We start from the raw sequence: 15,080 nt of genomic DNA, 5'->3' as shown, positions 1-15,080 counted from the left end.
GAGAGCAGAGTCAGTTATGCCAAGTTCAGCCAGAGTGGAGAGGAGGATTTGGTGGTTGACTGTGTCGAATGCAGCAGATAGGTCGAGGAGAACGAGAACGGAGGAGTGGGACGAGGCTCTGGCGTCTCGCAGGGACTCGGTCACTGTGAGGAGGGCCGTCTCAGTGGAGTGAGCAGTCCTGAATCCTGATTGATTAGGGTCTAGGAGGTTGTTCTGCGAGAGATAGGATGACAGTTGGTTGTAGGCGGCACGTTCCAAGGTTTTAGAGGGGAATGAAAGAAGAGATACAGGTCTGTAGCTTTGGATGTCAGTAGCGTCTAGGGTGGGTTTTTTAAGGAGAGGCTTCACAGTAGCTGTCTTAAAATCCGCTGGAATGACACCTGAGGTGAGGGAGGAGTTGATCAGGGTGGTGAGGAATGGCAAGATGTCTTGTGAGATGTCCTGGAGAAGAGAGGAGGGAATCGGGTCGAGGGAGCAGGTGGTGGCACGGTTAGATGTAACAAGTGCGTGAACATCTTCAGAGGTGAGGGGGGTAAAGCTGGTAAGACCATCCGAGTTGAGAGTTGGGGGAGATGTCTTCTGGGAGGGAATAGGCGTAAATGAGGAGCTGATGTCATTTACTTTCTTGGTAAAGTAAGTAGCAAAGTCATCGGCAGTAAGGAAGGAAGGGGGCGGAGGGGTAGGAGGGGTGAGGAGGGAGGAGAACATGGAGAAGAGTTTCCTGGGGTTGGAGGCAGAAGAGTTGATCTTTGTCAGGTAGAAGGCAGATTTAGCTGCTGAAACAGTTGAGGTGAAGTTAGAGAGGAGGTGGTGGTAGTGAGCAAGGTCCTCGTGCTGGCCCGATTTCTTCCATTTTCTCTCAGACGCTCGCAACAATGATCTGTTGGTTCGCAGAGGTTCAGACAGTCAGGGAGGGGGGGGAGATGATCGCGCAGGTCGTGAGATTGGGGGACAGAGAGTGTCCAAAGAAGAGAGTATGATGCCCAAAACCGTCTTAGCTACCCTTCATTTAATGATGTTTCATGAGAAAACTAGTAGAGACCTAACATTTTGGATTTGTCCTATTAACAAGTGTACTATCTTTGTACTAGATTTTTTTCAAGAAATTCTGTGATGGTCAGGTGGGAAGATTTTCAGAAATGTGATGAAATGACACGGAGTGACCCTTCCCCCTCTGTGTCTTAGGGGGTCTTTTGTTGGGTTTCGCCTGCTGCTCCTGGAGTGGCCACCAGGTGTCGCCACTGAAGTGTACAAAGTTCACTATGTTTCAGTGTAAAATATTTTAAATTAATGTTTGTTTTGTTTATTTCATTTCAGTTGAATTAAATGTATCTTTCTTATTACTATTAATTAAAATTCTGCGAGTGAACAGATAGTAATGATTAAATATTCCATATTTCGTTCTTAGCACTTGTATTTTTTATCGTTATCTACTCCGAATCAGAATGCACTGGTTCATTCAATTTAGTTGCGTGTAGTAATTTACTAGTATTATAGATCATTAATTTCATCACTAGTGCTCACAAGTGACCTCAGATTAATTGTCCTATCAGATACCAGTTTTGACCATTGGTGATTAATTCACGGTGACTGAATTCAACATGAAAATAACTATTCTCTTTTAGATATCAACATGCGATTAAGGAAGTAAACACATCGTCAACTTTGTATATCACATTAATCACGATATTAGATTTTTATTCTATGTAAATGTGAGGCAGGTTTTGCTTGTGCCAGTAAAGTTCAGAGGAATCTGACAATAAAGTCTGATCTAATATAATCCTAATAACTACTTAAATCCAAACCCGCTGCTTCATCTTCGTTAATGAGAGTAAATATTAAACAAAGACTTATGTGGTATCCCATTCTCCAGTATCAACTCTATCACTGTTTCTAATTGCTATCAAATGTTTCACAATGTTTTTTCATTAAGTCCTATGTAGAGGTAGAAAGTAACAAAGTATAAATACTTTGTTACTTTACTGAAGTAGAATTTCCACAGGGTTCCTCGCAGGTCAGGGAATTTCTGGAACATCAGGGAATTTTCCAGACAGGCAAAGTCAGTGAATTTGATACATTTTTGGGCCAATTCATGTTTAAAATATGCATGTTTACATATAGTTGCCATTGATCAAAATGTAATGTTTCTCATGCTCCTCTCCTACAGAGTTATTTCACAAGTTGCCCACATTTTGTGAGTGGTTGTTATCGCTACTTGTTTTTTCAGCACCAACTCATCAACAACAAATAACAATAAATGTGCTCTGTTCAAGCAGTGAAAACTTTAAGATTTTCTTATAGCTCACAAGTAAATGGGTTTTAAATACATTGGCTGTTTTTGTTGCTGCAAGGAAAGTCAGCTTTTCAGTCAGTGAAAGTCAGGGAATTTGACTTAGTGTGGGAACCCTGTTTTCAAGTATCTGTACTTTACTTGAGTATTTATTTTTCTCTTTTTACTTTTACTCCCTACATTTTAAAACAAATATCTGTACTTTATACTCTACATATTTTCAAAAAAAGCTTGTTACTTACATTTGAGGGGAATTATTGTTATTTTTTATTAGTTAGCGAGTAAAGAAGTATCAGTACTTTTACTTCTAAGTATCTGTACTTTAATATGGAATGTCTGTACTTTTGACACAACGGTCTACTTTGAGGTTTGTTAAGTCCGGTGTTATAAAAAAAAATCTATAGAGGTAAATTAATTCAATCAATGGTCATTAATTTCAACTGGTGGTTAAACAACAATAACAAGAATCAAACGCTGATTATATATGGTGCAGTAGTATTTATATTGCTTCATTTGAAGACATGGACATTAGACAGTACTGGATGTTACACTGTCGAAGTAATCAAAAGACGGTTTGAAACTTCTGCTCCATGACGTTAACAATTCATCCCCGTTATCAGTAGCATTGCATCCCAAGGGCGTTCATTCTGGGGTCTGCTCTGCTTCCAGACCGGAAATATTGTTTACATGCAGTCATACCAACGAAGATAATACACACACACACACACACACACACACACACACACACACACACACACACACACACACACACACACACACACACACACACACACACACACACACAGTCCTAATTATGTAACGGTGAAGGGAAAACCCCCCAAAAGTCTACCGCCTAAAGTTTGACTACCCCGGGACAGGAACTGTGTCCACCCCATGCTCCAAACGTATTGGCGGATCTATTTGCCACAAGGTAACAACAATCAGTTGGAATAAAGTCGGAAGTTGAACAACTGGCCTTCACAATAATAGCCGAGCAATGCATTGTGTAGAGGATGTACATGTGAAGTAATTGGAATCCTCTTACTTTGGAATTTCTAAACCGGATGTGTTGGCCAACTTGATGGTTAACCGCAGGATCCTCGGCTTCGGGGAGCAAAATCAACTTTCCAATGAAATGATATTGAAGTGTCCCGCACACTGTCAGAGAGCAGTCCCGGAGAGGTAGCGTCCACCGCGCAGCTCTCGCTTTTACGAGGAGTTCATGGCCGATGGGATGAAAGCGCGACTCCAGCGACTCAACCTGTTCAACCTCAGACAGGAGCAGAAAGATGTGAGTTTGACGTCGGCGCGGCGCTGTTTTAATTACGCGTGCTAAGTGGAGAGTTAGCTAGCGTTTTACCGGGCTGGTTGGCGAGCTGTCGCGGCGGTGAAATGAGCGCAACCTGTTGTTAGCCGAGTTCGACGAGTTAGCTAAGTTACACGACTTGTGGCGTGACACAACTCCGGCGGTCGTTACGTGTCTAATAACATGTCCTTTACTCACAAGTTCCCCATAACTTATATTATATGTTCTTTATTAAGCTAGCTAACGTTACACGGGCTGTTCTTCATGTCAAATGTCTGTATGTTTGTCAGTGTACATAACAAGTGACCTTTGACATGGACTAACTACCTGATATCTGGCTACTGTAGTTAAGTGGTCCATATCTGGTCAGTGACCTCACTAAATGGTTGTAAATACTGGGGCTCACTTCCTTTTCAGCTGTCAGCAGTTTGATTTGAATGTACTGTAGGCGCTAAACAAAAATGTATCCACATTAGATATTCCTGAAACTATCTGCTGAGATTTCATTTTAACTTTGGTACTTTCTATGGATGTGTGTTTGAAGTTTTTTTTTATTTATTACAGCATGCACTATAAATCTGGGTAATTACTTTTTATCTGCTGCAAATCATAATGTGTGCCTGCTTTTGGTGATATATTTTAAAGTACAGCCTATTAGTACTTTAGTTACAAGTCATTTTTAGTTACAAGTTACAGTTTCCCCAAAAGAGGGCCACAGTCTTCTGTCACAGTAAATGGACCAGACTGCATTCAGGTTTTCAGGTTATTCAGCCAAACACATCACCTTTGGCTCTTGGAACATGTGATGGGAATCTTTAAAAAAAAATATTTCTGACAAATTAATTTGTAAATTGATGGAGAAAATAATGTGCATATTAATTGATAAGGGAAAATTATAATTAGTTCTTTATGCATCATGCTCTTAGCTCACAGTGTCGCTCGACATGGTTTGGAAACGATGGATAAACATTCAAGTTTTTAAATGTGGCATATTCCTTTAACTGCGTGTTGTCAAAGCTGCCAGTTCTGTAAGACTGTCAGACCATCTTTAAAAGTTGACTACATGAAAATCCAGTCTGCTCAGCTGCTAAACACAGGCCAAATGTAGGTGTATGTGAGTGAGTGAGTCATGGGGATATCACCTGCTGAACCATTGTTCCTATGCCAGGACTTCAATCCTGGAAGAGCAGGCAAGTTGTTTCTTATGAACTATTAGTCTGTAGTCACATAGTCTCTCTCTCTCTCTCTCTCTCTCTCTCTCTCTCTCTCTCTCTCTCTCTCTCTCTCTCTCTCTTATGTCTGGTTTCACACAGACACCTTCTCCTAAAGGGAGACACAGTATCACCATGTCAACTGCAGAATATTGAGGAGTGTTTTTTTTGCAGCTGTTTTTTGGTTTTCTGATGAAGCGATTGTGATGTGGTTTTGCGTTGTGGCGGTGGGGATGCTAATGAGTGATATTTACTTGGTGTGGATAAAAGGTATTGCTTGTCAGAGATTCTCCTCCATCTCCAGAATGACTTGACATGACTTGAAAGAGCTGATCTGTAACTTCCTCAGATAAAACAACTGCCTTCTATCTCCACTAATACAATTCCATATAGGCAGTAATTTGAGTTTGACCAATAAAAAAAATAACCTTAAAAAAAACACAGTGAATGGGGTTAATGATTAGCCAAATTATCCAAGAGAGACGAGTGCTCGGAATCTCCTTTTCCTGTCTGTGCCATGCCTTCTTCTTGTAATCCCTTTGGTGTCACATGCTTTTCCCTCCCTCTTCTTGTGACTTAGTCGGTGTAATTTCAAACAAGCTTGTAAACTGGAGGCACCTTCTCGTCGTTATATAATTTACCATCTGTCTAGCAGTCAGTAACTGACAATCTTCTTAGATTATTTTATATGCGAGCCTTACTGACCTCATTTATTCTTACCCAAGAGTTAATTCTGACTCAGCACTTTGAAACAAGCCCCTCCATTGTGTCCCTGCTATCACGTTTGAATGAGTCCGTCATCTCTGCCTTGCTTGTCTTTGTGCCGTGAAGTAGCTCCTTAATCCCAATGGAGTGATGTCAATGTGTTGGACTCTTGTGGCTAACCCAGTGGCACTTCCTGCTCCACCACTATCCCCCACCCTTCAAACCTTTTTCCCCTTTCCCTCCCTTATGCTTCACTTTCTGTCTGTAGTGTTTCACATCTGCTGTATGGCTCCTCTGTACTTTGAACTTCTGCGAGCTCTGGCTCCGCTCCACAAGACCCAGGCACATGACCATGGGAAGTGCCGAAGTGGGACTTTTCGCTGGCTCGTCAGCGTTGTTGTTTTTTCTAGGCTGGCTGGTGTGTGTGTGGTTTTCAGTGAAACTCCTCTTGTTACTTCTAATGTTGACCTCCTGGTACCTCCAGTCATGCTTGTATGAGTAAAATATCCATGAGGCTCTTGTGGTAAATTTGACTTTCAGTGCTTCTTGCAAATTATTGTGATTAAGGTGGTGATTAAAATAGTCTCTTTGTGTATATTTATTCATTAATGGATCATTTACCTAGGTTAAATCTAGAAACTAAGTTACTTTTAAACAACAAAGTTGGTGATTCTACTAATTCTGTAAGTAGAAAGGTTTGATGGGCAATTGAAGTTGTAATGTTGTGTTTTTATCTTTAATCTTTGTTGGGCAAAATGTCTTGTCATAACAGCCTGCTGCTGTTTAATAAATAATAAAGCCTTGTGAGAGGTACACAAGTTATAATCTGAATGTAACCAAAGATTAGAGACTGTTGGAGGGATGTAAACAAAACCATGTTTTTTTTTGTTTTTTTTATAAATCTGTTTATTGAAACACATCACATCATGTTACATGACCTTTACTAATAGATGCGTGATTTTTTTTTCAAATAAATAAACAAACATACAAACAAGTAGAAAACATACAAAACATTATCCCACCCCCCACCCCAGTTGGTCTTCCCTTTTCAAACAGAATATCTCATCAACCACCTTACATTTGTACATTCATATTGATGAAAGAGCACAGCTGGACAGAAAAACAGAATGTGTTGTTCACTCCTACACTGTAGGAGTTGTAGCTACATTATCGAAAAACCATGTTTTTCTAATAATTTTCAGTCCCGGTAAGTCCCGACTATGCCGTCCATATGATTGACCTTTTTGGAAAGTTCACGTTGTTTATTGCACTGAATTGCAGCTTCTCTTTTACCGGCGCAACTTGTGTAACTTCCTTCTTTTCAAGGTCAGCACAACAGTAGTTCTATTTAATTTTGGTTCTGTGAAAGACAACATGCTTGGTCAATGTCGTTTCCCTGTGAGAGGCCAGGTCTGTGGGTCACAGCTTGAGGCTGTGTCCGACTGCCTTCCTGTCTGGGAACTTGTACATGTTACTCTGAACAAGTTGCTGTGTGTCTACAGCCAACGCTGCCCTCAGAGGGGCAGACTCTCTCTCCGACCTTTAATCCTTTTAATCCACAACTCCGAATCAGATGTTTGAGGGTCAGTCAAGAAGAGGGAAGGATTAGAATGAGAAAGCTAAGAATGGATGACATATGATTCATCAAGCCTGGAGAGATCCCAGGATGCTGTTAGAGACTGCTGTTTTTCCCTCTCGCGTGATCACAGAAACTGATGTACAAAACTGTAAACATTCCTTTAAGGCTGCGACACACTATTATTTTCATTATACTTATGATTTTTGCTGGAACCCAAGGGCTGGCCTATATTTGTCTCGGGGGCAGAGTGAGTGAGTGAGTGAGTGAGTGAGTGAGTGAGTGAGTGAGTGAGTGAGTGAGTCCCCACTATTGAAACATGCATAGATGAATGTTGAACAGTGGCTGCGGAGGAAGGCTTAAGGGTCATTCTGTGTCATTTCATCAAATGCCTCCCACCTGACCATCTCAGAATGTCCTGTAAAAATTCTAGGAAAAAGACACTTGTTAATAGGAAAAATCCAAAATATTAGGTCCCTTCTGTTAACAGTTTTCTCATGAAACATCATTAAATGAAGGGTAGTTTAGACGGTTTTTGGCATCATACTCTGAAAAGCCATTTTCCATTTTACCTGTGACCTTCAAACAGTGTATATCTGTTACTAATAGCCTCCAGACATGGAATGTCCAGACTGATCTCATGAAGTGGTGTATGTATGACACGCCAACTCGTATGCCATTATGGCGTGTTATCACTACACACAATCGCCTTTTTGCGTGTTTATCAACGCTGAACCCTAACCCTAACCCTAAAGGGCTTTTACATACACGCAGATGTGATGAGTCGTTTCACTAGAGGGCCCTGACAAACACGCGGATAGCCGGAATTGCGTACAGATAATATATATATATTTAAGTAGCTCAAGTATAACCTAGTATGGTAGGTACTTAACTGCTCCCAAAATGTGGCTTGTTGAAATGAAATAGTAAATTTGAAGAGTGGCTGAGCTCCCATTTTTGCAGATAAAAGACTTCTATCTGTTCTGCCTCCATCTATGGTGTTAGCTTAAACATTCTACAAAATATGGTTTCTCTCAGATGATTAGTTTCACAGATATTAAGGCCCTCGATCCGCTGGACTTGCCGACTGGGACTTTAATGCTCAAAAATGGAAGTAGACACATCTTTGCCCAACTTCAGAGTCATATTCCAAAAAACTGACAACAAGTATCAGGTCCAAACTTACTTTTTTGGAAAGATCAAATTCTTGTTAAAATCATATTAAAAAATTCGGGTGGGTGTTTTGCCTCATTCTGTCGAAGTGATTTTTAAAAATCCTGATATTGGTGGGGTTTTTGTGGCACTTTTTGGTACTACATGCCCTAATAAACTACTAGTAAACATCACAGCAGTTCAATTGTGTTTTTTTACCAAATTATTGTTGATAATTACTATCATGCTGAGCAGTTAAGGAGCCGTTATCAGTCAAGCAAAGCAGAGGGAGTGAAGCTGATGTAGGTGGGCTGAAATGAGAAGAGACTAGACCAGCATAACTACGAAAACAAATCCCCCTCCTCTCCGACGCTGTGAAGGAGTGAGAGGAGAGGACTTAATGTATCTGTTGGTTGATGTGTTTCGGAGGATCAAGTAGTGAAAACAGAAGGAGGTAGATGGAGGGGGAAGCAAAACAGAGAGAGGTCTGTTGTTCGTGGACAGATAGCAGACTCCTGTCTCATGCCAGGATGATTAAAACAAGTCAGCTCGAGGGTGAGAAACACGGTGTCTGGATGCTGATGATGTTGGGAGAGAGGAAATGAACAGTGAGTCAAACACTGATAGTAGGAAATTATATGGTGTCTGAGGCAAAGCTATTTTAAATGACAGAACATGAACAATATGTGTTTTAATAAAAAGTAGGTTTGGGGAACAGAATGAACCTATCGGGAATTGGTCATGGGCAGAATCTGTCATTGGTTTCTGTTTTTTGCTCCGTCTTCCAGCTTTTATTGATGTGATTTAAGTATCTGCCACCTCAAGCATTAAAGACATTGGGATTGACGGAAATAAAAAGTAGCTGTGTTATGCAGTACTCAGTACTCTACAGTTTTGATGTCATTGTTTGGTATGTTGTCTGTAGATTAGAGATGGTCCGATCAGGTTTTTTGGGACCGATACCGATCACCGATCACCTAAAGCCTCACCGATCCGATTACCGATCAGAACCGATCGATCACGTGGAACGATATTATTAATATTTATATTATTTGACTCTTTTTCCCCATTAATTCATCCACTCATGCAAAGGCCTATAGTCTTTCATTTATGTTATTCATGCAAAGTACTGGCGGCCTGGGACAACGTACCGGGGGTCGAGTTTAGCGACTAGTCTCTGAAATCCGAAACCTTCCACCGCGCTGGAAGGCTGGTCGTCCAGGCAGATGAATTCCATCACTGTTCTAGTGATTCCCATGGCCTTTTCATTGCGAGGGTTGTAGGGCTGCGTGCTCTCCAATGTCTTTTGCAGCAGTGCCCGTGGGGGCGGCGTTGTCTTTTTCTTTTCACTTGTCAGTTGCAGGAAATCGTTATGTTCTCTGCCGTGAAATGACTTCAAGTGCCGAATTAAATTTGTAGTATTAAAACTACTGGCTTTATTTCCCCCACGAGGCACTAAACGCTTGCATGCGTTACAGCTAGCGTGTGGAATATCTGTCTCACATATTTAAAAAAACTGCCATATAGCTGACATGTTAGTAGTGCATGCAGGCAGTGTGACCACAACACAACACTTCTTCTTTGTTTTGAAGCGGCAGCGGTTTGGCGCACTACCGCCCCCTTTGGATCCGGAATGTAACAAACACAAGCACATGTATAATATATATATATATAATGCGATCGGATCGGTGATTTTAACCTTTTATCGGATTTCGGATCGATCGTTTTTTTACCATATCGGCCCGATCCGATCAGTTACCGATCGATCGGCACCATCTCTACTGTAGATGCAGTGTTTCTCACAGGATTTTTGGAGACTATGGTGATGGCTCGCGATCCTCTAGGGGGGTTTGGGGGCATGCCCCCGGGAGAACATTTTGAATAGATTTTATTTTAATGCATCAATTTGGTGAATTTTGAGAATCAAAATATGACATATCAATTACTGACCAATTTCTTACAAACTGCTGTTACTGATACAAATGTTGACATACTAAATGGGGTTGAGGAGAAAAGATGAGCCTATACTATTAGTTTATTATGACTATTATTATTATTAATATTAATATAAGTGGGTGACTATTCCTCAGCGTTCCTTGGTGTTTTGGTTTTGACGCACTGTCAAACTGGCACAGCTGAGGGGGGTGGGTAGGTGCGGGGGACGCCTTGCCATGGCGACGGGGGAAAACAGAACGTTGGTGAACCAAACCAGCTGCGAGGATTTCCCCTTATAATAAGCGCTGCTGCCCTCCTGTTTAAGCCTATCATTAGAGCTGCTAGTTAAGTCCATTTGCCTTGATAAAATAATTTTTGGCGAGCATTGAGACTATGGCGGCCGAAATTTGACTATGGCGGTACACCATAGTCTCGTCAATGTTTGGGAAACACTGGGTAGCTAGCAGGAATGCTTCTGCTATCCAGGATAAACTGTGCATAATTTGGGGAGATTGCAATTTTTTTTAGCAGATTCCAGTTTTCTTTCAAAACTATAATTTACAGCAAGGCTAGTTTTTATTTTACCGCTGTCTCAACAAATAATTTCAACCGTCCTAAATTCAGTGTAAACTGGAAAATATGAAAAGTGTCATCTTTATACTTTATTATTGTTTTCTATAGTGGCTATGTTCATAAAACACAATTTTTATTTAAATACTTGAAAACAATGGCATTAGTAGTTTAAATGACATCACCTATTCAGAGCTCTTGTTCTCTCTGCAATATCTATTTCGTATTGTTGTTAAAACATCTCCTTCAAACAACAGCTGTTTTCTCACATGGTCTTATCTCTGATTATGGTGGAATCACTATGTAACAACAGGTAATCGAGGGATGGGAAAAGGCCAAGGAAAATTAATCTGCATTCCTGCCTAGCAGGGCATATCTTTGATGTCTTTTTGGATCACAGATATACTTGCAAAAGAAATTTTTTACTTGCAATTGTGCAGATTATTTTATTAATGAGCAGTTACAATATTAATAATTAATTTATTCATACAATTTTAAATAAACAAACATTTGTTTCTTGTTAAAGTGTTACCAGTATGTATAAGTGCCAATTTTTTTATAGCAGATTTTGATGATTATCTGGATATCATGAATCTTAATTATTCCAGCCAGCGTGTCATAAAATGTTCCCATGCCTACTTCCAAAGCGTCAAAACAATTACCTACAAAAATATGATTTACACAGATTTGAAATAGAATCGGCAATATAGCCTGTGCCTGTATGCTTTGTTCATTTTTATAGGATTATTTGGGAATTAAATGAGCCTCAAGTTTAATTGAGGATACCATGTAATGTGTTTTTAAAATATAGTCATGCTATTTATGATTTTCACTTATTGATACAGATTTTATTTGAAATATAAGTCAGCATACCCAGTATGAGTATGTGATCTAAGTTTTTGTGTCCATATTCAACAAGGAAAGTAACCAGCAGAACAGTAAATCCAAGTCTGTGTTTATGTCTGGTGCCATGTCTCCTCTGGGAGTATGGGCCTTATCTTCAAAACATGGACAGTTTATGAAAGCAGCATGCTGCACAGTTGCGTCATAATGCAAAGTAAGATTTGGAGACTGTAAAAGTTCCTTCTTATCCCGGGATGTTTAGGCCAACCGTATTTCCTGAATATAAATATACAGAGGCAAAAGAAGCAGAGGGAGTACTTTGGTAGATTATTTAAGGGCACAGAAACGAACGCAGGCCACACTTCAAACACATGGAGTTGGTAAATGCAGTCACAGCGTTGTCGGTCAGAAAACACATTCATTGGCTGAATGGTCATCGTTTGTCAATAAACTGCTATAGAGTGGCGAACCCCACCTTTCTATTTCTGGTACATGGGACCTCAATATGAATTTCTGATGCATGTATTCCTATGGAATACATGCCCTAGATATGCCCAATACCCTAGATCGAAATTATTTTCTTGTCCCGTTTGAATTGTGCCATGAATTTCACATAATGTTGTCTGTGGTTTTTAAAGATAATTTTTAATGCGAAAAAAAAGATATGATTTATTGCGTAGAAGTTTGATAATGGTAGGTTTTGTGTTTGTGAACTCCAGCTCTTCGCTGCTCTCGGCGTGAATGATATCCGTCAGTTTGAGCCAGCGATTCCTCGTCTTCTCATCGGAGGGGAACCGAAAGCATGAACAGTCGTACCTGCTGGAACGGAACATTCAGGAACAAAACACACCGGCATCTTTGTTTGATCGGCACTGAATCGCTGTGACGTGACGTCACATACGCGTCATGTAGTCTTTCTCATTGTGTTTTCTCTACAGCTTTAAACTGAACAATTGCACAATAAATGGTCAAACTCTTGACATGAAAAAATATAATTTAAATCCACAAACAACATATTTCTAATTCGGGGCATATAACGACTGGGACCAGCAAATAATTTGATTATCTGCATTGAGAAACATACATTTTTTACGATCTCAGGGGTCCCATGGGAGTCTAGCGGAAGGGGCGGGGCTTCGCCACTTTATAACGCCCCCAAGTAAAAATGTTTGTGATTTAGATTCATATTGGAACTGAGTGCAATCTTTCTCTTTTCCTTTTTTGTCTAATTTTCTGTGTATCTTTTCTCCATCACTCTTTTTCCTTGCAGTTGAATATTTAATGTACTGACAGTAGAGGTGTAACGATTCATTCGATTAATGGATGAATCGATTGTCAGTCCTACCGATTCAACTAAATCGATCTGCTAAAATAAATAAATAGAATGAATCGTTTTGGCTTCACCAATAATGGATATAAATGTGTTAAATCGTGATTCTTGATTATGATTAATGTTTTAATACGTTTAAGACACTCTCTCCCCTGCCAGCATGTAGTCTATTGAATAATGTTAAAAATAACTGAGCATTAGATTTTTGTATTAAGCATAAAATATTATGCAGGACTACTTTATGTTAAATAAGTAGTTCTGTGGTCTGTTTATTTTTTCACCTTTCAGAAGAAAACCAATAGTCTCACTCGCATTATTGCATGTTATCATGGATATAGAAATTTGGTTACAAGTTACTGAATCGAATCGTGGTTTACAGAAATGAATCGAATCTTTCCAAAAAAAAAAAAAAAAGGTTGTTGAATCGAATCGCCAACTACTGTATCGTTAATCAAATCAATCGCTGTGAATCCAAAGATTCACACCCCTAACCGACAGTAGCTCATAACTAGGGTTGGGTACCGAAACCCAGTAGTAAATGCTAAATTAGTAAAGAGCAGCTCTGTCATCATTACTTTTAAACACTTCGTTGTAATTTATTATCACACTGCAGTCTCTTTCTCTCTCTCTGCTCTCTGTGTTGGGGCTGAACACAGAGCGGAAGTCAGCTAACAACAAAGCTAATGCACACACAAAATAATTTAGTAATTACAAGGAAACGATGACTATCAGTGAGATGAGTTGTAATGTTGATTAAGTCCTAATGATACCCATCCCTACTTATATCTTCATGTAGAGAGCAGAAGAGAGAGCGTTAGTCACTTGCTAACCAAGCAACCACCGAACCAGGCTACATGACTGTTTATTTTAATAATTTAAAATGCTCATTACACAACATAATCATGAAGTAACGTAACACTAAAACATGTTTTTAAGCTATGAACTAAATTTTATGACTGTATTTTGGTGAAACGCATTAGTACTGGTGTTGATATTGATGTTTCTTCCCAAATTTATGAAAATTGGCATTTCCTGTTTGAAAATGGTTCAGAAGGCCATCATCAGCCCTAATGTAGCAATGGCCAATTCTGAGATAGAGTTGGGACTAATCTACGTCATGAAATAAAATGCTAACGCCCTAACCACACGCCTGTCCTCGCCTCTCCCCACAGTGTCTGTCATTGTTACGTTTTCCGTAACCACTGTCTAGCAGTGACAGCACATACCAAGCCTGTTCTGGCTTTCTGTGGACTGGAAAATAAGATATCAGCCCAATCAGTGCTAATGACTGATTAGCTGGCGCAAGCAATTTGCTTTCCTACGCTGTGACAAGAGTGTCTAGATGAAGCATTAAGTTGTTCCATTTTTTCAAATTTAGCTGCTGGCTAGTTCGCTAGCTAACTTTAGCTTGCAAATTCCACCATGTTTTCACTCTGTGAACGTTACACTGGTTATGGAAACATTTTACAAGTTACTGTAGCTGTTGCTTTTTGACGTGAGGTTTGCGACATACAGAAGTATGTCCCTTGCTCACTTTTTAAAAATGTTTTCAAATGATGCAGTAGGTGGACGTGGGCGTGAAGTTACACTTTAAATAGTTGCCGGGACATTTAACAGATCTGAGTCATTGTTATTGTTTATTACACCTGTGCTCTTCCTGCTATGACGAGTCAAAACATTGTGTTGTGAAAAAGCTCTATTGATTTACTAACATAAGCAACACTACACCTGTCACCTGTGTGAGTCTGCAGAGCCTTTCAATGACTGCAGCATTGTTACCAGTAGGGATGGGATGATATATGATTTGATCCAATCGCAATAAAAAAACACTCACTATAAGTTGATTACGGTGTATTACCATTATCCGGATAATCTTAAATGTCTCAGCAAGTTACTTGAAAAAGCTCTCTAGCTGCTTTCCTTATAGAGACGTGACTTATTTGTGACGCTATAAAAATATTTCTTTCTTATCAACATGAAAAGTGATGCCAATCTTTTTTAGTGCCATTTTAACACAATTATTTTGGCCGGGATAGTCGTTCCATGAATCTTCATATCATCCAATGCCCAGTTACCAGTCCATTAATGTGGAAGAAGCATTTTAATGTTGCATCCGGTTGAGGTGGATTTTTACTGTAGGATATACAGTTGGTTCATTTAAT

The 15,080-nt window shown here is 39.8% G+C and overlaps 1 protein-coding gene across 3 annotated transcripts in view; it reads left to right on the top strand.

Moving 5' to 3' along the window:
* tbc1d1 (TBC1 (tre-2/USP6, BUB2, cdc16) domain family, member 1) overlaps window positions 1-15,080 on the top strand; it is a 71,400-nt gene that overhangs the window by 6,131 nt on the left and 50,189 nt on the right. The window contains exon 1 of one of the 3 annotated variants that reach the window (XM_084004845.1): window positions 3,403-3,581. The exons of the other annotated variants lie outside the window; for them this stretch is intronic. Coding sequence (XP_083860971.1) covers window positions 3,513-3,581 — 69 coding nt within the window. The 5' untranslated portion in view covers window positions 3,403-3,512. Of the gene's footprint in view, window positions 1-3,402; window positions 3,582-15,080 lie in introns of those variants that run through there. 3 annotated transcript variants of the gene reach the window in all.

This window comes from Eutrigla gurnardus (genome assembly GCF_963514095.1).
Source record: "Eutrigla gurnardus genome assembly, chromosome: 3".
NCBI classification, from domain to species: domain Eukaryota; kingdom Metazoa; phylum Chordata; class Actinopteri; order Perciformes; family Triglidae; genus Eutrigla; species Eutrigla gurnardus.
The sequence above is the reverse complement of the archived record's forward strand: the minus strand, read 5'-3'. Positions and strand labels throughout refer to the sequence as shown.